This window comes from Dama dama, chromosome 26 (assembly GCF_033118175.1).
Source record: "Dama dama isolate Ldn47 chromosome 26, ASM3311817v1, whole genome shotgun sequence".
In the NCBI taxonomy this organism is placed as follows: domain Eukaryota; kingdom Metazoa; phylum Chordata; class Mammalia; order Artiodactyla; family Cervidae; genus Dama; species Dama dama.
The window spans coordinates 40,684,969-40,709,555 of NC_083706.1; the positions used below are offsets into that span (position 1 = coordinate 40,684,969).

At 36.6% G+C, this 24,587-nt stretch overlaps 1 protein-coding gene across 4 annotated transcripts in view; it reads left to right on the plus strand.

The window, feature by feature from the left end:
- The window catches only part of TAB2 (TGF-beta activated kinase 1 (MAP3K7) binding protein 2), an 80,840-nt gene that overhangs the window by 26,975 nt on the left and 29,278 nt on the right, over positions 1-24,587 (plus strand). For 3 of the 4 annotated variants that reach the window (XM_061130216.1, XM_061130217.1, XM_061130215.1), the window contains one exon: positions 13,721-13,911. In XM_061130216.1, the coding sequence (XP_060986199.1) occupies positions 13,810-13,911 (102 nt within the window). In that variant the 5' untranslated portion in view covers positions 13,721-13,809. Of the gene's footprint in view, positions 1-13,720; positions 13,912-17,629; positions 17,762-24,587 lie in introns of those variants that run through there. The other variant, XM_061130219.1, reaches the window with a different exon arrangement.

A 24,587-nucleotide genomic window follows, 5' to 3' on the forward strand; every position in this document is an offset into this window, starting at 1 on the left:
GCACCGGGTAGTGACGCCACAGTTGAGAACTGGCCTAGAAAACAGCTCTGCCACTGACTTAGTTGGAACTGTAAATACATTTATTAATACGTCTTTCCATGATTCTCTTCAGTTAAAAAGAAAGAAAAGTGGGGTAACATTTGTCTTCTCTGCTTCACGTGTAGGGAGGATAAAATGAGATAAATGCTATAAGAAGTCTCATTTAAATCTGATTTCTACTAGTTTATGATTTTCTCAAAAGCAGGAACTATATTTTATTCATCTCAGCATATTTAGAGCACATTACCTGGCTTACAGTGGGCAGTGTTTGTGGAATGGATCACAGACATTAAGGTGAACCAAAAAGTAGATTGTATTTGTGAAAATTCCAGGCCAGTAGAATTTTCTTAGATCTTATACATAATCTGGAATCTGTGCCATTTTTCATTGAAAACTTTCCACCTTTTTAGCTTTATCTCACTTCCCTTCTGCAGTACAGCTATAATTCTTCAAATTTATCCTATTCTTTCATGGTCTTTTTCGTAATACAAACAGTTGTCAGTGATATCCTGCAAGACTCTTTATGATTTATCTGTTATGGCTAAATCCAAGTACCATGTTCTTTGTGAATTTCTCTTGCCTCTCCTCAGTTCCTACGTTTTAGGCACTTCTTCCTCCTGATCTCCATGGCTGCTTACCCACCTCTCAGTGCCACACCGTGAGTGTTCCTGAACCACTGCATGCCTGCCTCTGGGACTGTGGAATGTCACAGAACCAGGCAGGGCTCGGAACTTCAGAGATAAATTAGGTGGATCTGGAAAGTGAGAGGCGTGTTGTTCTTGCTGACTTGCGGGATTCAGCACATATGGGGCAGGGGAAAGCAATTAAGATTATCTATGATATGCCCATGCCTACCCTACTTCTTCAGCTTCATCCTCTATCACACTTTCTCCCTGTCCTCTGACTCCCTGCCCTTCAACATGAACCAGCTACTTGTGGTTACCCAAACTTGCCATGCTGTCTGATTCAAGTCTTTTCCCAGGCAGCTGCTTGTGTTTGAAATCCTCTTCCCCTCTTGCCTGTCCACCTGGTAAACATATTTTTATCATCTAAGACCCAGCTTAGGTGTTGCCCTCTTTAATTACTCCTACCCTTGAACTCTCCACTTGCCTCAGAATTGATTGGCCCCTCCTGCGTTTCCCCTGGGCACTGCCACACAGCTCAGTTACAGTTCAGTCATTGTGTTTACTTGTTGATCCATTTGTCTTCCTCTACTAAAATGTAAATTTCTTGAGTGTAGAAAAGTGTGCTTTTATTTTTTCAGCACCCACTATAGTAGAGAGTGAGTAGTAGACACGCAACAAATGTTTGCATAAGCAATGTGTATACTATATAGTATGTATGAAAATATTTAACAGTAATACATTAGAAAATGTGTCATAAATCAAAATGTTGAGTAGATGATCACTTTCATATATGTTCATAGTTCATATTGTTATGAAAGTCATTCTAGATTTATGGATAAGTATTAGATAATGAGATTTCTGAATATCAATTATATGATATTAAATATTCTCTAAGGGTATCTATAATTGGAGAATTGTGAAATAGCTTTATATATAGTAAATATGTTGAGATAGAAGTTTCTGTACAATTTTGAAATTATTCTTGACCATCTAATATAAAATTCCTCCCCCATAACTATAACAAGATTAGCAAGCAACTTTTTAACAGTTCCATAGTGTTAGATTTGAAAGACTGGCACATGCTTAACAAGATTATGTTAAATTCAAAGATGAACAGAAGAAACGGGGGTCAAGTAAGGGGCTGAAACTGCATGGGAATCAGAGGGTGAAATTTCTTCTAACTTTCTCTAAATCTTCATCTTAAAATGTCAATTTAGATTAATATTTTAGCCAAGTTATTGTAATTTTCACATGTCATTGAGTCCTAGTTAGTTCATTCCAGATGTTTATGGTGGATGGAAGATGAAAACTGGTTCTTTCAAGTGCTTTCATTTTCTTTTCTGCTCTTTGTTTCCCTTTATCTATAAACAGGAGCTCATTATCATATCATTTATTTATATTGTGCTTTCTTTTAAAGATATTTATAAACGAGATGGATTATCCAAAAATTACATTGAAAGGGGCACACTCAGAAGTAACTTTGTTTCCATCTTAAAGCCCTTATGTATTGGAAAATAATAATGAATTGGAAAATACACACAAGGTAGTTAGTTATATAATATGTTTTGATGAATTATAACCATTCTGCCTTAGATTTATTGCACTTTTCTTGATCCTTAGAAAATGGTAGCACTCACCACAAAACCACAGTACATAAATTGCCAAGTGTGGCTGACTTGCACATTCCTTTTAGAGGAACTTATAACTGCTAAACCTTTTAACCATAAGAAATGGTCAGTATTCATGGACTTGAGACAGTGTATTAATGAGTAAATTGGGAATTTTTTTTTTTAAGAGGAGATAGAGTATGGCCATTCTTAGCCATTTGACATGTATAAAATTACACTATTAGTGTTTATTGTTTTTCTATAGAAAATAAATTACTATAGGCTTATAAAGTTGAGAAATACATTTTCTGGTAACATAATAACTTTGTTCCCTTTAAGCTTTTAAGTAACACTAAATCTGAACATGATAAGTAATTCAAGTAAGTAGCATTTAGATGACTTAATTTGGTGTGTTTCTGTTATTTCATTTTTGCAAATATCTATGTAAAGTGATTCAAGACTACAGCTGTTTTATGCTAGTTTATGCTAAAGATGGATTGTACTTATTCTTTTTTTTATCATAAATGGTGATAGTATTTGAATTTTAGATTTTTAAATGCCATAGCTGTAATTCTTACATTTTAACTCTTAGGAAAATAATCTGATATTATAGAATTTGGAGAGCAGCAAGTTTTCTTTCCTTTAATAAAGATGTAACATCATATTCCAAGAAATACAAGTCTAATAATTTGCTGTTAAAAGTAATTTTGAAATTTTCATTCAGTTAATGACAATTGTAGATTATTTTAAAATTAATCAAATGTGAAGCATCAACTATTATATACTTGCTTGACATTTGATGAGATAGTTACATCATCAGTAATGAAAGAGGTACTTACAATACTGTATATAATTAGATAATACTTTTTTTTTTCAGTTTACTTCTGAAATCCTTATTAAGGCCAAAAAGTTTCAAAATTTGCTTTGACTTCAAAAAAAATTAGCAGCTAAGTCACTGCATAGTCATCAGCCAGTCCACAGAAGAGACACAAGTTAAAATTAGTAATAAAAAACTGTTAACATCATGTTGACAACCAAGTACATAAGTTGAAACACTCTCCCTTCCCATTAAACATCCTGGGAAATTTAGTAATGGTTGTTGAGGTTGTGTGTCCCTAAAAAGCACCACTATATCAAAAAATAAAAAATAGAACACCACAGGACTGAACAAGAAAAATGGAATTGAGGTACAACACTCAGAATGTCATCAGTGAACATTTTAAAAAGTAGAAACCTTAAAAAGCATGATAGTGTAATTTTACACATGTCAAATGACTAAGAAATACGTGTAAATACTTACATAATATTTACACAAATAAATACTGTACTTGGCTTTTAAACAGTCCCAAAATTTGCCTTATAGAAGGAACTTTGACATAGTTGTGGAAGCTTGTTATTGTGAAGTGAAGAAGGGTTTTTTGAAATTGGAAAGTTGAACACAAGTAGTGGATGGGTGTGACTGATTCCTCGAAGCTGCAGTAAGCTGAGGTTGCTGGCAGATGTTTGAGGTGTGTTCATATTTATATTTTGAGTGTTCATAGGCAGCTTGTTTCAGCTGAGTGTGGTTTTTTGCATTTACCTAGTGTTTCTGACAGATGAATTCACAGCAGAGTTCATTTAGTGCTTAAATTGTTGCTTAATATATCAATTGCATTGATGCAGTTTCAAAACAACTATTATAGTAGCACTCACATATAGCCAAGGGTAAGACAAACACTGTAGTTTGGAGGGATAGCTACCACTTTCTATAGTAGTCTTTAATCTAGATGTATTCTGATCTTTATTTAGAGATTTATTACAACAGATACTTACTGAGCATCCACTACTTGCCTTCCACTTTCTAAATATTTAAGATACAGTAGTGAACAAAATAGTCTCTCCACTTTGAAACTAATATTACTTGTGTAAAAATTTCTGTTTGTTGTCACAGGTTGGTTTTACGAGGTAAAATTGGATAGATGAATGGACCTCTGATTAAAAAAAAAAAAGAGTTTCCTGGGCATCAACACTTTTTCTCTAACCCACTAAATTATATACGTTTACAAGATAATTTTCTAGGGGTCTGTCCAGGTCGAGACTCCATTGTTTATAGAAAAAAATTAGTATCTCTGGAGGTTGCTATGGAAATCAGAGTTAAATTTTAGGATAGTATATATGTTAAAATGGAACAACCTCTTACCTTATTGTCTATAAGCTAAAGGAGAATCCCAGTGCAGTTGAGAAGTGAATTTCAGTTTTATCTATTTTGTCCTGTTCTTCCATGATATTCAACATAAGCTATATTTTTCTTTGTTATAGTAGTAAATTTGTTCTGGTAAAACTCAACCATGTACAAACAGGGCAGAGATGAAATATGTATATTGGTTTACATAATAGTAGGCTAAACCATTCGTGTATCTCAAGACCTTCTATAATAAAAGCCACTGTTCACTTGCAGCCTTCATCAACCTTTCTCATCTTCTCTTGTAGATATTCCCCGCCCCAAACTCTTTCTTCATAATCCTCTTTTCTCCTGTCCCTCCTCTTCTAGCCAAACAGGTGACTGACTCATTGTCTCCAGAACCTGCCTAGTGTTTATTGGATTGCCTTGCTTCATACTTCAACCTTGTGGTGATTCAAGGCCCTTCCACCTCCTCCCTCAGGCCTGAGAGCACTCTGAACACCTATAGCACAGTTTATACTGCTTATCTGGCACTTACTTTCAACCTAATATTTGGTTTCCAGGTAGCTTTGTCTGAGTTATCCAATTAAGACAAATGATTTGTCCCATATACATGCGAAAGGAAGGCCTCAAAGGCTTTGTTAGCAAAGTAATGTCTTTGCTTTTTAATATGCTGTCTAGGTTGGTCATAACTTTTCTTCCAAGGAGCAAGCGTCTTTTAATTTCATGGCTACAGTTATTTTGGAGCCCAAAAAAATAAAGTCTGTCACTGTTTCCATGTTTCCCCATCTGTTTGCCATGAAGTGATGGAACCAGAGTTTATACTTAACCAAACATTTAATTGTCTCATCTTATTAAATGAGACAACCCCTACTGATATAGAATTGTGGGTGAAATATTTAGCAGTGTTATTTCTGTTTTTAGCTATTAACATGTTCTTTCACCAGAAAATTTTAGAAACACATAGTTAAAACAGAATATTGTTTCTTGAAATTCTACTCCTTAGGAAAGTTTTAAGCTTACCTGAGAGTAACATTTAGTTTATTCATTAATAAGACTTTTATACTAAAGGGCAACACTTTGACTGTCAGGTTTAAATTATGTAAATCTAAGTAGTTTATATAAGGTATATTACCAGTTACTCCTTTTTTAAAAGTTGGATCTCTGGGAATTTAGCTTTGCTCCATCGTTTACTTTGTATGGTACGTCCTGGTCAGGAACAGGCGACTTGATTCTTTTACATATTTGTATAGTCACCGTTTGGGAGTTTTGTTTGTTTTTTAATCTTTTATCAAGGTTTGCTAATAAGTAACACATCTCACCTAAATCTGTCACTTCAATGGTAGAATAGTAATGTTTACCCCATCCCCTCCACTCTCACGTCTCTCCATTTCCCCTAGGGTTAGAATTGCAAGAGCTTTGCTGTTTTATTGGACTTAATGGAAAGCCAGCTTTTAGTCATACATGATTAATATTCTATAGCTCTTTCATTAACAACACACACACTTTTCTTCCCAAAAGACTAGTTTGGAAAGGACCTTGGTGATATAGTCCACCCCTCATAATCTATTAACTGGCTAGGCTGATAGTATTTACAGGGAAAAGTAATATAAATATTGAATATGGATTTAAGCAAAAACTATGAAATAAGTAATTGGGCAGATGGACGTAGGATTAGGGAAGGATGGTTATATTATGGCATGAGAACTAAGTTATAAAGCTAACTCTTCATTTTCCATAGTAGGAAATCCATAGAAAATGTGTAAAATTGAAAAAAATCAAGAAATAATCCTATAAATCATCTTGTATAGGAATGTGAAGAAACAGCTTAGTGTTGACACTGGAATATGGAATAGGATAAAAGTGGAGAGGCATGAGGCATGGAAATTGCTGGTTTCTCCAATAAACTTTGTAATACTGTTTGGCTTTTAAAAACTATGTACATATGTTCTTCTTTAAATTTTTATTTAAATTTTTCATTATAGGGTAGGTCGAAAAATTAAGATGTCTTAAAATCAATTTTTATATATAATGTTTAGTATTTGGGCTGGAAGGAATATTGGCCTTTTAGGGAAAAATTAATAGTGACTATGTAATTTTCATATAAAGTATAACCAAGAATATTTTTCTTTGTGTATTCTTAAATTATATGGTAGGATTGTCTCATCTACACTGGTTAATTAATGCCAGCACCAAGGATGCCTCTCAGATGTTTATCTGCAGCCCAGAACTCTGAGCTCCAGGTCCATATATCCCAGCTCCCTCTGTGATATCACTGTTTTGAATTTGTAAAGGTACCCTAGACTCAGTATGTTCAAAACTAAACTTTGTTTTGTTTTCTTGGACCTTTTCTAGTTTGTTCCTTAGTTTATAGATGGGACCACCATCTGAACAAATAAGAAAGCAACCTTTACACCTCCTTCTTTACCCCAATATCTAATCCATCTCCAGGTTCTATTAAATTTTACTTCCTAATTATCCCTTCAGTTTTTCCTTCTACTCAGTGTCCATTGCTATCTCTACAATTACAAGGTATTAACTATTTCTTAGCTAGTTCAGTTCAGTTCAGTCGCGTCCAACTTTGCAACCCCATGGACCGCAGCATGCCAGGACTCCTTGTCCATCACCAACTCCCAGAGCTTACTCAAACTCATATCCATTGAGTCAGTGATGCCATCCAACCATATCATCCTCCGTCGTCCCCTTCTCCTCCTGCCTTCTTAGCTAGACTAAAGTATTTTTCTAACTGGTCTTCTCATCTTTTGCCATTTTCTACATACTGTAGCCGTTCTTCACACATACATGATTTCTTGATCATGTCACCTTTCCTGCCTCTGAGCTTAAATCTTTCAGTCTCTTCTCATTACCCTGAGAATAAACCTCCAAATTTTAATGGCCTGTAAAGACACTGTATGATTTGGCTCTTACCTTTTTCTTGCTGCTATCTGTAGTTTTTCCTAATATACTCCCTTGTAGTCTGTTTTTGAATGATGTGAAAGGGATGAAAAACATTATTGTGTCAGCAATGAGATCAACTGAGATAGCAGTCAGCAGATCTGGTAGCAGAAGGCAGACAAAAGATAAAATTGTGGGCAAGTTAAAATAGTTACCTAAATTATTAGTTTGTTTTGATGTGTCTTTAATGCAGGAATTTCTGTGACCTGGAGAGCAAGGGTATGGACTCTAATACTTTTATCTCCAGCATGGTTATCTGCTATGTACTAGGCACTTCTTAAATTTGTGGATTGTGAATGGATGATGAGAGTCCAATTTTAAATATCCAGGTACCTCATAAATGCTCAAATTTTGTTCAGACCTGTAAGTCCTGTGTCATTTCTTTGTTGTTGTTTTTTGATCTGGAGGCTATGGTCCCTTCTTGGGAGTACAGTTAACAGTTACATGTGTTAAACTGCTATTACAGTCCTGGAAAAATTCACCATAGTAAACGGTAGTGAAAATGAAGACTTGATAATTATCATAACATGAAGTCTGAGTGAGCCATTAACTGATACTTAGTACTCTGCACTGTCATTGAGAGGTTGGAAATAAGTTGCTTACATACTCTAGGAAAGGAAATAACATGGCACATTTTGTAAATCTTTCCAGTATACTTACGGTTGGGTTTGTAGTGCTATATATACTCTGCTGGGCTTGCCAGGTGCCTCAGTGGTAAAGAATCCTCCTGCCAATGCAGGAGACACAGGTTCAATCCCTGGGTCAGGAAGATCCTCTGGCGGAGGAAATGGTAATCCACTCCAGTATTCTTGCCTGGAAAATTCCATGGACGAGGGAGCCTGGCAGGCTACAGTCCATGCGGTGGCAGTCAGACACAACTTAGCGACGGAGCACAGCACACAGCAGCAGGTATACTCTGCTGCTGTTTAAAATCATTGAGAACTTACTCCTCCCAGATTATTTGAGCTGGCCGCAGGTTAGGTGCTAAAACTTTGCCCCTATTGTTAGAAGCATTCCTGTGAAGCATGATTTCTTTATTCTTTTCTCAGAAGAGCAGTCATTTTGCATCTTAACCTTAGGAAATGCATTTCTGTTTATTATTAGAAATAATTTTCCAGATTAAATTGTAAGGTATTTCTTGGTTTTCCTTTCAAAATTAAATAAATACCTGTTTGTTTCAATAGTGTGTTAGTTGTAAAGCTTATTCACTCACCCACAAGGCTACATTTAAAAATAGGTATCCTGCCTTGTTCTTAAAGTTTACTTTTGCTGGATGCAGAATATGGGTTAATTGTTTCTTTTCCCATTCAGCACTTGACTTTTGTCTTTTCAGTATCTTCTGGCCTACACTGTTTTTGATGAGAAGTCAGCCTTCATATAAATTGTTGTTGCCTTTTATTTTATTTCTTTGATTGCTTTCAGGATTTTCTTTTTCTTTGGTTTTCAGCACTGTGACTATTATGCCTATGTGTGATTTCTCTGACTTTTCCTTTTTAAGACTTGCTGATCTTCTTAATCAAGATCTTTTTGCTTGTTTGTTGTGTTTAAAGCAGACTCTGACCAGTTTTATTATAGAAAATTTTTCCATGATTTACTTTTCACTGATGTGTTTTGGCATGCTTCTAATGATACCAAGTCAGCTGGATCAGTGATAGCCATGGTGCGTATTCTGGTATTTCCCACACCCTGTGCCCAATTCAACATCATTGCCACTGCAGATGGATACCAGTTCTGCCGACATGGCGTAATCTCTGTTTCATATTTCTTCAACCTGGGCAGCTGTTGATGAGGATGACCAGTTTCACATTGCCTCGTCTCACCATTGTCAGAGCCTGCATGTACCCCAACATGTGCTTGCCACTTTTCATAAGGAGTTGGAATCTTGGATTGATACAGAGTCTAGAGTTGAGTGATCTAGGTAACTTTATTGTCTTCCTTGTGACCACAAGCTTCCTGCTTTAGGTGTGGGATGGCTCCGAACCAAGAGCAACCTCCAAGATGGCCAGGGATCTTGGTCATCTCCGAACCAAGAGCCTGTCAAGTTCTTCTTGATGTGTAAATTTAGATCTTTTACTAACTTGGGGAAATTTTTAGACACTGTGTCATTACATACTTTTTTCTATCCCATTCTCTGTCCCTTTTCCTTCTGGAATTCCAGTTACAGGTTATGTTAAGAGTTACTGATTCTTTCTCACAGGTCCCTGAGGTAGGTTCATTTCCCTGCCTCAGTCATTTTTTTTTTCTCCATCCTTCAGGTTCTAATGATTTCTATTGCTGTGTCTTCAAGTTCACTGACTCTTTTGTCATTTCCAATTTGTGATTACCTAGCCAGTGAATTTTGTTTCAGACATTTTATTTTTTACTTCTTGAATTGGCATTTCTTTTATAGTTTTTTTTTTTTTTTTCCTTGACTGAGAAATCCAAGCATATTGGCCCTTACATTCCTGAACATAGTTAAAATAGCTGCTTTAAAATCCTTATGTGCTAATTCTAGCATCGGGGTCATCTTGGGCTTGGTCTCCCTCAGTTGCCTTTCTCTTGACAATGGGTCAGTTTTTCCTGTTTCTTATGTGTAATAATTTTAGATTATAACTTGGATGTTATGAATGACACATTGTAGAGACTTAAGTCTATTGTGTTCCTTTAGAATGTGTTGATGTTTGGTTAGTGGTTTGCATGCTTGCTTGTTTGTTTTAGTAGGCAGTTAACTTGGCTGAACGTAAACTACAAACTGAAACCTCAGTTCTGTTACTTTAACCTTAGCCTGATTGCTTGGAATCTCAGGTTTATATAGTTTGGGAACCAGAGATATGTGTAGATATTATACACAGAAATCGTTGTTTCTCTCCTTTCGGTGATTTACTCGCTAGGTTTTCAGCTGTTGTGGTCATGCCAAAATCTGTCCTTTGGTTCATTAAGCAAATTAGACTGAAGATTTACTTGTTTGTGCAAGCTTTTGCTGCTCAAAAACAACTGGGATGTGCTCTCTGGCTAAAAACCAGTTGAAAAATGGAAAGTCACCCCATGTTGTCTACTTCTTCCGACTACTGCCTTCCACTCCTCCTCCCAACCCCCAGTGCCACCACTCCCACTTTGCTGTTTCTGCCTTCACGCTCTTTATATTTTGTCCAGTTACAGAAGTTATTCGTGAGAGCATTAGTCCAGTAGGAGCTACTTTGCCATTTCAGGAAGTGGAATCCCTAAAATACAATTGTGCGTTTAAACAATTTTCTTGTTAGTATACTTGATAGTCATATAAGAGTTTTTTCAAAGAACTTCAGAGATTTCTGTATATGTATTAATAATAGAATGAGTTGAAATTTATTTTCAGCCTCTTTTAAATAAGAAAGGTTGTCCTGAATTAGACTGAGGATTTATTTATTTGCCTCTCCTTCAAATTATAATTTCCAAATCTGGATTACTTGAAATGCATTTTAGAAGCAAAATACATCAATAAACCATACAGTAAAACCTTTATTTCATCCAACAAATGTTACATCTTGGACCTACGTCCTGGGAATACAGCTGTAAACTTCAAAGTTCTTGATCCTGTGGAGCTAACGCTTTAAGGATAGGCAGGTAGGTAGGTAGGTAGATATGTCAGTATTGATAAAAATGCTATGAAGTAAAAGCAAGGTATGAAGATGTGATAGGGAGGGAGAGGAGAGAAATGTGGCAATATTTTAGGTAGAGAGATTGGTCAAGGAAGCAGTCTGATCAGAGATCTTAGTGAAGTGTGAGAGAGAGAGGGAGGCATGCAAATATCTGAGGGGAAAGGATTCCAAGCAAAAGGGGCCACAAGTCTAAAAGCCCCAAGGGAGGAATGAAGTTAGCTTCTCTTTGAGAGATAACCAGTGTGAGGGAAATCATTGTGGAACTGAGGGAACAAAGATAGTGCTAGGAGATGAAGTCCCAGGTGGTAGTTAGAAAGGGGTCTTGTGTTACAGGATTTTGTGCTGGGGAAATGATTGTTCTGATTTACTTTTCACAAGGATCACTCTGTTCAGTAGAGTAAGAGGTAGGGGTGGAGCAAAGAGTTAAGCAGGGTGGAGACCTTGGCAGTAGCAGTCTAGGTGAACTGTAATCATGGCTTGAATAAGAGCAGTAATAGAGGTGGGAAAATGTGATCAGATTCAGAATAATTCTTTTGCAGATAACAGCCAGCAAAACTTGATGATGGATTAGATATGGCATGTGAGAAGGACCAACTGAGTGACTGATGGTACCATATATGGAGATAAAAGAGACTGGGAAAGATTTGGTTTGGGTGGGGGAAATTGAGAGTTCAATTTTGGACATACCAAGTTTGAAGTGAATTTTAGATATCCAGAAGTAGATGTGAAGAAAGCAGCTGGTCATGTAGCCTGGAACTCAAGGGAGAGAGAGCTCCCTTGGAGTTGGACAGAGAGATTTGCAAAGCCTCTGTTTAAAGTACTGTGTTTGGTTGAGATTACCTTGACGAGGAACGTAGGTGTAATCGAAAAGAAACCCTGGGTCTGAACTGCATAACTCACCGATGTTTAGATGTTTAGAGGAGGATCTGACAAAACTGACAAGGAACTGCCAATGGGTGGGTGGAAATCCAGAAGAGTATAAATCTCAGAAGCCAAGTGAAGAAATTGTGTGGAGAATGAGGGAGTGGTTGACTGGTTTATAAACTGAAGAGAGATTAGTGAGATGAGGGCTGAGAAGTGATTGTTAAGTTTAACAATCTGAAGATCCTGGACAACTTTGATAAGTAGTTTCAGTGGAGAAAAACTTTGAAAACCTGACTTGGTAGATTTTAAAGTGATAAGAGGGAGGAAATGAAGACAAAGTATAAACCATCCTTTCAAGGAGTTTAGCCTGAAAGAGGAAATGGGCAGATAAATGAGTTGATAGCTGGAGTGAAGTCCAGAGAGAATTTCTCAAGATCAGCAATGCTATAGCATGTTTACTGTCCCTTATATTATATTTAAATATCATTTACTAATTTCCGGTACTTTCTTTTCTCTTGCAACCCATTTGTAGAAATATTACATTGGGTGCTAAAATATTGTGTGTGTGTGTGTGTGTGTGTGTGTGTGTGTGTGTTGGAAATAGATTTGGGAAATCTGTAATGCAAATAATTTGGTTTGGTAGTGCTTTTACCTAGGAGATGTAACTAAGCTGAAGTCACAGACAAAAGAATTAGGGAAAAATTAACCAAATGATGATAAAAAAATTTGAAAGTCTTTACCAAACATGATATCTAAATGAGCTTTTATTCTATTGAGGATTCAGGAGTTCTTTCATAACTAAATTTACTCCAAAGTGTTTTAATATCTACTGTTATGCTGAAAACTGTCTACAGAGTGCTAGGTGTGCAATAAGGACATGAGAGACTAATTTCTGTATTCATGGAGTTTATAGACTTGTATTTAAGCTTACGGAAAAGAGAAATATTACAGATAAGAAATTTGTTTTAAAGAGATTGTCTTATTGTTAAATTTATTCTAAAATGAATTGTATTTTAACTATTGTGCAAATAGTGTGATTTTAAATATTTTAATATGTTATATAGGTTTAATATATTTATATGCTATTTATATCCCAAAGAGGCTTTAAGATTAAACGTGGTTTATGTTAAGAATATTAGGGATATAAATAAATTTGGTATTTCTCAACTTGGGCCATACATTAGAATCACTTGGGGAGCTTTTAAAAATCCATATGCTCATGTTGCTCCCAGCCAATCAAATCAGAACCTCTGGGGTTGGGGCTCAAGCATTAGTATTTTAAAATACTGGTTTAAAAGAGACAGAGGGAATAAAATGCTACCAAGCCCCTGAGAATGAATTGATTACACATTTAAGGATTAAGTACATCTGAAAATTAAGACAAAATAGCAAATGTTTTTGATTTACAGATCATTTTTTAGATACAGCATGCAAAGCTATTTGTAGAACCAAACTTTTTTAGGATCCAAAGTTTAAAAAATTTTAGTAGAATAAATAAGATTACTCACCTTAGGCTGTCCTCTGATAATTAAGAAAAAAATCAGTGATGTTACTCATTTTTTCCCTTTTAAAACAAACTTGACGGTAATTTCTTATTTGAATGCCTTTAGACACATCTATTATAAAGTATACACAAATACATAGGAATTAGAAAATTTTAAAGTTTGCCATCAGTAGTTATAAACTGAAAAGACAGTATAACTATACTGGAAACATTATAAGACTAAATATGTTTATAATTTATACTAAATGTTAGATACTAAAGCACATACCCTTTTGTACTGAAATTTTAAATCCATGATAATATTAATTCTATAACAGTTCTCATTAAAATTTTTTTTCTTTCTTTCACAGAAAATGCTTGGACAGAAGAGATGAGTACTATTTCCACTAAGGCCTAGAATTGCCTATTGTACAGATAGTCCTGATCAGGCAATATACGAATGGCCCAAGGAAGCCACCAAATTGATTTTCAGGTTTTGCATGACCTGCGACAAAAATTCCCTGAAGTACCTGAAGTTGTTGTATCCAGGTGCATGTTACAGGTCAGTGTTTAATGATTTCTGAATTTATTAATACAACTTGGTATTTTTTTAAACATTGGAAGAAAACACTTTTATCTGTTTTGGCATTAGTGCAGTGTGATGGAGAGATGAGCTTTGATGTCTGATAGTCATTTGGCCTTTAGCAGGTTCTAGGCTCTCTGTTTCCCATCTGTCATATGAATAATACCTGCTTTGTAAAGTAGATGTGAGGATTAAGTGAGATCTTATATAAAGCATTAAAATATGGTCCACATTTACGATGAGCTTGCTTGACTCCTCCCTTACCCCATTTTGCCAGGAGAACTTTTAAAACTTCCAGGTCTTCCACTTCATGTGAAAATGAGAAAATCATTAAATAAGGAATCAGGAAACTTGGGATCTAATCCTAAATGGCACCCTAAGCATATTTGACAAGTAATATGCCTTCTTTTGTCCTTTAGTTTTCTTATCTGTAAAATGGAGGGATTTGACTAGACAATGCCTGAAGCCCCAATTCTAAAGAAAAAAGTTTATTTTTTTTTTTTAATTTAATCTGTAAGTTTTCCATTTAATATCACTCTCTAATACATTTTTAGATTTTTCTTAGTACATACAATTTTAGAAATACATAATTCTAAATATTTCGTGATAGTGTACCTTCTCATTTGATTAAACTGGAAATCTTTCTGTCAAGATCAGTTTTTCAGCTTGTTCAAATGGAGATTAAAAAAAGGTGATTGGGGCTCAGACATATTTACTCCTGTTGAATGATTTTTAAAGTTTTAAATTATATGAAACTTAGAAAGGCCCAATATCTATATTTGATTTCAAGTAACTCCATTTTGTTCACACTCTGTCACCTGTTCTCTGCACACTTAATTAGTCTGCCACCTTTAGTCTAGCCCAGTTTTGGTCTTTCCAGTCTGTCCTTCTCACTTCTGCTAGAAATGTCCTTTTAAATTCAGATTGTATCATATATTTACCTGCTTAAAAGCCCCATGGTTGTTACCTATACCCTTCAGAGTAAAGCTGATAAATATTGATGAGGGCGTACTAGATCTGTGATCTAAAATCCTGCCTTCTGCAGCATGACCTCTTGCCTAGTCCTTCCTCCCTCACGCCCTTTGCCATAATCATCCTCAGCTAGTTGGAATTCTCCAAATATGTCTGGCTCTTTCTGTGGTACATTATTTAATAGCATATGTTTTGAGTTAATAGTACTGTATTGTATATTTGAAATTTGCCAAAAGAGCAGATCTTGAGTATTCTTACTGCAAAAAAAAAAAGGGGAAGAAAGAAAAAATTGGCAGTGTGGAGTAGTAGGTGTGTTAATTGTGGTAATCATTTCACAACATATATGTATATTAAATCCTCCCACTGTAACCTTTAAAAAGAATCATGTTGTCCAACCTAAATATATACAGTTTTTATTTATCCATCATACCTCAGGTAAAGCTAAGGGAAATAAATTAAAAATTTTAATAATAACAAATAGCGTATGTTTTATGAGTAAGAGAGACTTGAGTTCAATATTTGACAGTTAATAGAAGCAATTGAATTAACGTCTCTGACCCTCATTTTCCTCACGTATACAATGGAAACTTTAAAAAGACTTCACAGAGAATTAAATGTGATAATGCAGGAAAGCAGCTAGTAGGATAACTGATTCATAATGAGTGCTCAAGTAATGTTAGCAACCAATATGAATAACAGTAATAATAGTGGAAGGCCTATAATGAATATTTGGTGAGTGAATTAGTAGTCCATATTTGTTGATATCAGATGTGTAATGAAAATGAAAGAGGAAGGAAGGGTAATAAAAATGGAGTCAGAAACTAAAGAAAGTCTTAAAAGGAGCAGCAACAGTGAGGGGACGGTATCTTCTCCTACAACGCAGGTTCAGGTCAGTTCAGTTCAGTCGCTTAGTCATGTTCAACTCTTTGCAGCCCCATGGACTGCAGCACACCAGGCCTCCCTATCCATCACCAACTCCCATAGTTTACTCAAACTCATGTCCATTGAGTCGGTGATACCATCCAACCATCTCATTCTCTGTCATCCCCTTCTCCTCCTGACTTCAGTGTTTCCCAGCATCAGGGCTTTTCCAATGAGTCAGTTCTTCGTATCAGGTGGCCAAAGTATTGGAGTTTCAGCTTCAGCATCAGTCCTTCCAATGAATATTCAGGACTGATTTACTTTAGGATGGACTGGTTGGATCTCCTTATAGTCCAAGGGACTCAAGAGTCTTCTCCAAAACCACAGTTCAAAAGCATCAATTCTTTGGCGCTCAGCTTTCTTTATAGTCCAACTCTCACATCCATACATGACTACTGGAAAAACCATAGCTTTGACTAGATGGACCTTTGTTGGCAAAGTAACGTTCTCTGCTTTTTAATATGCTGTCTAAGTTGGTCATAACTTTTCTTCCAAGAGCAAGCATCTTTTTAATTTCATGGCTGCAGCCACTACCTGTAGTGATTTTGGAGCCCAAGGAAATAAAGTGAGCCACTGTTTCCACTGTTTCCCTATCTATTTGCCATGAAGTGATGGGACCTGATGCCATGATCTTAGTTTTCTGAATGTTGAGCTTTAAGCCAACTTTTTCACTCTCCTCTTTCACTTTCGTCAAGAGGCTCCTTAGTTCTTCTTTCCTTTCTGCCATAAGGCTGGTGTCATCTGCATATCTGAGGTTATTGATATTTCTCCCGGCAGTCTTGATTCCAGCTTGTGCTTCATCCAGCCCAGCGTTTCTTATGATGTACTCTGCATACATAAGTTAAATAACCAGGGTGACCATTTACAGCCTTGACGTACTCCTTTTCATATTTGGAACCAGTGTGTTGTTCCATGTCCAGTTCTAACTGTTGCTTCCTGACTTGCATACAGATTTCTCAGTATTCATGCCTTGAGAACCCCATGAACAGTATGAAAAGGCAAAAAGATAGGACGCTCAAAGATGAACTCCCCAGGTCAGTAGGTGCCCAGTATGCTACTGGAGATCAGTGGAGAAATAACTCCAGAAAGAATGAAGAGATGGAGCCAAAGCAAAAACAACACCCAGTTGTGGATGTGACTGGCAGTGGAAGTGAAGTCTAATGCTTTAAAGAGCAGTAGGAACCTGGAACGTTAGGTCCATGAATCAAGGCAAATTGGAAGTGGTCAGACAGGAGTTGGTAAGAGTGAACATAACATTTTAGGAATCAGCAAACTAAAACGGACAGGAATGGATGAATTTAACTCAGATGACCATTCCGTCTACTACTGTGGGCAAGAATCGGGATCTTAGAAGAAATGGAGAAGCCATCATAGTCAACAAGAGTGTGAAATGCAGTACTTGGACGCAGTCTCAAAATGACAGAATGATCTCTGTTCGTTTCCAAGGCAAACCATTAAGTGTCACAGTAATCCAAGTCTACGCCCCAACCAGTAATGCTGACGAAGCTGAATATTGAACGGTTCTGTGAAGACCTACAAGACCTTCTAGAACTAACACCCAAAAAAGATGTCCTTTTCATTAAGGGGGCTGGAATGCAAAAGTAGTAAGTCAAGAAATACCTAGAATAACAGGCAAACTTGGCCTCGGAGTACAGATTGAAGCAGGGCAAAGGCTAATAGAGTTTTGCCAAGAGAACGCACTGGTCATAGCAAACACCCTCTTCCAACAACACAAAAGAAGGCTGTACACATGGACATCACCAGATGGTCAATACCAAAATCAGATTGATTATGTTCTTTGCAGCCAAAGATGGAGAAGCTCTATCCAGTCAGCAAAAACAAGACCGGGAGCTGACTGTGGCTCAGATCAGGAACTTCTTATTGCCAAATCCAGACTTAAATTGAAGAAAGGAGGGAAAACCACTAGACCATTCAGGTATGACCTAAATCAAATGCCTTATGATTATACAGTGGAAGTGAGAAATAGATTCAAGGGATTAGATCTGATAGAGTGCCTGAAGAACTATGGATGGAGGTTCATGACATTGTACAGGAGACAGGGATCAAGACTGTCCCCAAGAAAAAAGTGCAAAAAGGCAAATGGTTGTCTGAGGAGGCGTTACAAATAGCTGAGAAAAGAAGTGAAAGGCAAAGGAGGAAAGGAAAGATAGACCCATCTGAATGCAGAGTTCCAAAGAATAGCACGGAGAGATAAGAAAGCCTTTCTCAGTGATCAGTGCAAAGAAATAGAGGAAAACAATAGAATGGGAAAGACTAGAGATCTCTTCAAAAAAATTCTAGATACCAAGGGAACATTTCAAGCAAAGCTGGGCACAATAAAGGACAGAAATGGTGGGGACCTAACAGAAGCAGAAGATATTAAGAAGAGGTGGCAAGAATACACAGAGCTATACAACTCAGGTACCTCTTCCTAATTTTTTAAATCACGTTCTCTAATAAGACTATACTGAGAATGTTCACTGAATCATTGAAAAAGAGAAAAATACTATATTCTTCAATAAGATTGTATAAGATTTGCTACTGAAAGAACTGTCTAAAATGTGGAGGAAGGGAGGAGAGAGAAGCTCTTAAAGTATAATCTTCAGGGTGTATTAAGTTAAATAAAATGAAGAGTATATATAGATGTATCTAAATACATCTATAAATAAATATACATATGTATATATATTTGACCCTGTTTGCATGAGGAAATACTGGAAGAATTAAAAACAAAATAAAAGGTGGGTTATCCATGATGGGCAAGAAGGAACAGGCCAGATGAGAGGACACTTCTCAATGTATATCTTTTAGTGTTGTGTTGATCTTTGTAAATAAATTGCCTATTTCTTAAAAAGATAAAATAAGTAAACAGGTTTTTAACTACAAGAAAAAAAAGAAAATAAATAATTTAGAATTTCTTTTGGGCATTCAGTAGTGTCAGCTTCAATGTGTTAATCTGGTTATATGAAAACAAAACTCTGTGTGACATGCTTCCCAATACCCAGCTCTTTTAACTTGAGTTGATAGTCTTTCTGGCCTTCAAACAATACGTCTTCTAGCTGATATAACAAAACTGTGACAAGTGAGGGATGGGGAGGACTCCTCTAGGGATACAACTAGGGTGTGAATCTTCCCAAATTTAGAAAGTTACTTTTAAACTGTCACAGCAGATAAACTACCTCTAGCTGTAGTGTAGAGCTCTTATTTAGTGACAGCCTTTCTTTCGGGAGCTGCTCCCCCTTACTTGGGCTTCCCAGATGGTGCTAGTGGTAAAGAACCTGCCTGCCAGTGAAGGAGACCTAAGAGACCTGGATTCGATCCCTGTGTTGGGAAGATCCCCTGAAGGAGGAAATGGCAACCCACTCTAGTATTTTTGCCTGGAAAATCTTATGGACAGAGAAGCTTGGTGGTCTGCAGTCCATGGTGTAACAAAGAGTTGGACATCACCGAAGACACTTGCTCCTTGGAAGAAAAGCTATGACAAACCTAGACAGTGTATTAAAAAGCAGAGATACTCCTTTACCAACAAAGATCCTTATAATCACAGCTATGGTTTTTCCAGTAGTCATGTATGGATGTGAGAGTTGAGCCATAGTGAAGGCTGATCACTGAAGAATTGATGCTTTTGAACTGTGGTGTTAGAGAAGACTCTTGAGAGTCTCTTGGACTGTAAGGAGATCCAACCAGTCCATCCTAAAGGAAATCAACCCTGAATATTCATTGGAAGGACTGATGCTAAAGCTGAAGCGCCAATACTTTGGCCACCTGATGCAAAGAACTGACTCTTTGGAAAAAACCCTGATACTGGGGATGATTGAAGTCAGGAGGAGACAAGGACAAGATGGTTGGATGGCATCACTGGACTCGATGGACATGAGTTTGAACAAGCTCCAGGAGATGGTGAAGGACAGGGAAACCTGGAGTGCTGCAGTCCATGGGTCACAAAGTGTCAGACACAACTGATCAACTGAACAGCAACTCCCTTTCTCAGTTGGGTAGGCTTCTTTGTCTTTTCTCTGAAGACAAGTACATTATCCTCCCTATAATATACTGGTTCAGAACTTTTCTAGATAAAAAAATAGTATACAGAATATTAAAAATCAGTAGTTAAAGGATCATGTCACACTGCCACTTTGTATACATGTTCTTAAACATCTTGGGCTTCCCTGGTAGCTCAGATAGTAAAGCATCTGCCTGCAATGCGGAAGATTCGGGTTCAATCCCTGGATCAGGAAGATCCCCTGGAGAAGGAAATGGCAACCCAGTCCTGTACTCTTGTCTGGAAAATTCCGTGGATGGAGGAGCCTGGTGGGCTACAGTCCATGGGGTTGCAAAGAGTCGGACATGACTGAGCAACTTCACTTTTCTTTCTTTCTTTCTTAAACATCTTCTTAAGAGAACAGAAGTATCAGTTTTCTGTTCTCTTCTGAGTTTGTTTACTGCTCAGCTGCCTCTTTTTGGAACTACTCACATCATTTCCTTGGGCTGTGGATTCTCTAAGATAGCTGCGTTTTCAACAGGTGTAATTCATATCTTTAACATTCATATTTGGTAATTAAATCATAACTTAGAATAGTGTACGAATGTTGTGTAGCTGGCACTTTCAGTTTTTTAACTGAAATTTTCACTATTTTTTAATTCTCTTAATATGACAGTTAAATCTGTAAGTTTAAAGTTGCTTTTCTTTTCAAAATAATGCATTAAGTATTACTTGTAAGCCTTAGTAGTTAAGTACTAAAGCTGTAATTGAAGTCTTCTCAGATGACCTCCACCCATAAACCTTATCTATATTCCTATTAAAACACCTACCATTGTGCATTATATTTATTTATGTACACATTAATTTCCTCCACTGGACCATGAGATCCTTAAGACAGCAATTATATTCCTTTCCACTTGCCTAATGGGATGCTCAGTAAATATTGGTTGAAATAGTGAATGAATCAGTATGAGAAGGATGATTATAGTGTATACTTTGATATTGTCTATGCAAGAAGCTTGGGGGAAAATGAAAGATGAACTGTAAATAACCATTCAGATTCTCCTGTAATTTTGAAGAGAATGCAGATTTGTATATGTACAAAAAAGCAGTGACTTTCAACCTTTTAAAAACTCACCCCACCTCTTTTGATACACTTAATGGAGTCCTGTACCATTTCCCACTAAAGTAACCAGGGCTTCTTTGAGAAACAGATGATCCTACTTCTGGGATAAGAGCTGTACAAGGTGATCTTGAATGTCTTGTCATATTAGAAAGCAAGGAAGCTATGAAAGGCTACTGGGCTCATGTCCCAGGTACACTGGAGCCAATGTGGAATCTTTCCCACTAGCCTAAAGATAGGATATAATGACCATAAATGACAAACATTTGACACATATCAAAATGTTAAAGATACAGGAGTTTATCATGATACTGAAAATGTGTCACCTTTGGAAGTTGCTAGGGCACCAATTCATTATTCTAAAAACCAGTAAAGAGAAAGAATTTATTTATCCTGCCTCTTCTGTGCAAAAAGTAATAGTTGAAAAGATCAAATTCTTTGAGGAAGAATTGCAGCTCAATACATGAAGAAGGAATCTTTTAATTGGAATACTATCCTTTTGCATCCCCTAATAAAGTTTCTCAACGGTGACGATCCCTGACTGCTAAAAGTCATTAGCTGGATCAAGCTGTGACATCAGAACCTACCAATCAGCCTTAAGGTCACAAAAAGACAGGCAGATATATTATTGTGCCTCCTGTGAGATACAGTAAGAAACAAAGCCTACAACGAGACTTGCCAAAAACATGTGTGCATGAACCTGTGCACACCTGTTGTGAAATAGTTTACAGTGAAATACAGGAAGTAGTCATACCACAAGGGTGCAGTCAGCTACTCCAGATGGGAAATTCTGCTGGACAAATGACCCATTTTTCAAAAAACAAATGACTTAGAAAATTATAGAAAGAGGAGAGGCTTAATTTTTATTATAAGATATCTAAGAGGCATGTCAGCCAAATTAAATATGTGAACCTTGCTCAGGTCCTGATTTAAACTAAAAAAAATACCTGCAAGACAAAGGACTGTAACACTTATTTGAATGTTACGTGATATTACAAGACAGGGAACTTTAATACTACTTGTATATTATGTGATATTAAGTACTGATTATTTTAGGATATGATAATGCCATTTGCGGTTATGTTTTAAGATACATATTGATGTATTTACAGATGGAAACAAAACAGTGTCAGGCTTGATCTAGCTTAATGGGAGCAGCTGGGGCAGATAAATTGGTGAAGAAAGATTTGCCATATAAAGATTGATAATGAATATGGGAGAGTTTGTGATATTTGGACTTCCCTGATAACTCAGTTGGTAAAGAATACACCTGCAATGAAGGAGACCCCAGTTCGATTCCTGGGTCAGGAAGATCCCCTGGAGAAGGGAAAGGCTACCCATTCCAGTATTCTGGCCTGGAGAATTCCATGGACTGTATAGTCCAGGGGGTCACACAGAGTCAAACACGACTGAGCGACTTTCACTTCACTTCACTTCACTTGTGATATTTACTGTGCTTTTATATGTGTTTAAACTTTTCTGAAATAAAATGTTTAAAAAGTATATTTCCTTTTATCCTATTGTAGCCTTATAAAAGTCCCTGTGAACTCTTTTGTGGTTTTGCTAATAAGAAAGTAATGTCTGTAGAGAGTAAAAAAATCTAAGGACTTGTGAGTTATGGCGTAGCTGGTACTAGGATGTATTAATACTAAGTAATGAGAGATTATAAAGAATTAGGAATTTTTGAGAGCTCAAGAGAATTAAAAGGTTTTGTAAATATGGATGTCAGCTTTTGAAAAGGAAGTGTGGAATTGGATTTAGTAGGGAATATGCATTTTAATTTGGGAATGTTAGCAAAAAGATGAGAAGATGAGGTCTTTTGTGACTTAGAAGGGAGAAGAATTTACTGGGAATAACAATAAACTTAGCTTGAAGCAAAAGCACCAGTTAGGTTTGGCAAAAGATATGGTCTTACTCTGATAAGGAGTAATCAGTTGATAAAGATTGTGATAAATTTTTAAATTTTCTTTGAAAAACTAGTGTATATTAATTCAGAGCTGTGTGTAGGATAAAAGGATTTTTATGGCATGAAAGATTTGAACTGTTGGTTTAAGAGGGGAAAAAGTCCAACCTTGCTCACTAATCTTTTCTTTTGTGTTACCTATTCAAATTGTGAACTACCGTTTCTTAACAAGACTTGGAGATGCCTTTTAGTACCATTTTCTCTACTAAGGTTTTACGTCATATCAAATCACCTGTAGACATTTTAACCTGACTATTCATCCTTTTATCTCTAAAATTCCCCTTTCTGTCAGGCTCTTAGTCTTTCAGTTCTCCTTGAATTCTTTCTCCCTTATAGCCCAATTGTGTTGACTATTTGTGAAATGAAAGTGAAAGTCACTCAGTCGTGTCCAGCTCTTTGTGACCCCATGGACTCTACCATTCATGGAATTCTCCAGGCCAGAATACTGGAGTGGGTAGCCTTTCCCTTCTCCAGGGGAATCTTCCCTACCCAGGGATTGAACCCAGGTCTCCTGCATTGCAGGCAGATTCTTTACTAGCTGAGCCACAAGGGAAGCCCAAGAATACTGGAGTTGGTAGCCTATCCTTTCTCCAGCGGATCTTCCCGACCCAGGAATCAAACTGGGGTCTCCTGTGTTGCAGACAGATTCTTTTCCAACTGAGCTATCAGGGAAGCTTTTCAGGGAAAGACTATTTGTAGTCTTTCATAATTTGTTTTCACAATCAGTCTTCTAACTGATCTTCTTGTCAAAAAGTTTCCCCTCTCCTCTTTATCTTAAGTATCAGTGGAGTTCTTTATCTTCCCCAGAGACCCTTTGTGTCTTCACTTCTCTGTTAGCATATGTTGATTGGCTCTTCCCATTTCCTATATTAAAGCCCAAATTCCATAGTGTAGTCCTGACTCATTTTTCAAAATCGTGAATTATTTAATCCCAATCTGCTTTTCTAACAGTTTGTTCCACAGAATTTCCAATAGAAACCTTTAACTCCTGCCAGATCTATTCCAATCACTTTGTTTAGAACATACTTTTACTTACTGTCACATTTATGTCTGTATTTACTCATGCCATTCCCTTCACTAGGAATGCTTTTTTTCCTATTCAGGTCCTCCATATACTAAGGAAATCAATGAGATTGTACCTCCTCATTAACACAGTAGCCTCGTATATTCTTTTTTACAGTAGCCTTTTTACAGTAGCCTACAATATTAACTCTCTGTTGAACTTCAGTACCACTTATTATTTGGCACATGTTCATGTTTTTAAAATGTTACTTTTTCACAAATCCATATTTTGTCTTCCTAACTGAGTTGCAAGCTCTTCTAGGGAAAAGTCTGGGTTTATACATCATTGGAGTCCTCCACAGTCCCAAACAGAATGTTGTACACATCGTAGGTGTTCAGTAAATATTTTTATGGATAATTTGTGAGTAGTGGTTAGTCAGTCTCTTCTTAAGAAACAATCCAGTCATTTTTTGGTTTGCTTTTATTTTTTTCATTTCTCTGGAGTAGAATTATTGATGCTCTCTAAAGGCAAAGATGTGAACTCAGTTACTCTGGGGGCTACCTTGAGCTTAGATTACATACATATACGTATGTGGTTTGTTTGTTTTTAACACTAAAGAGGAAGCACATAAGGAATTGTGACTCCTTTGTTATGAATTTTAGAACTTTTTAACTTAAATACCACAAAAAATAGT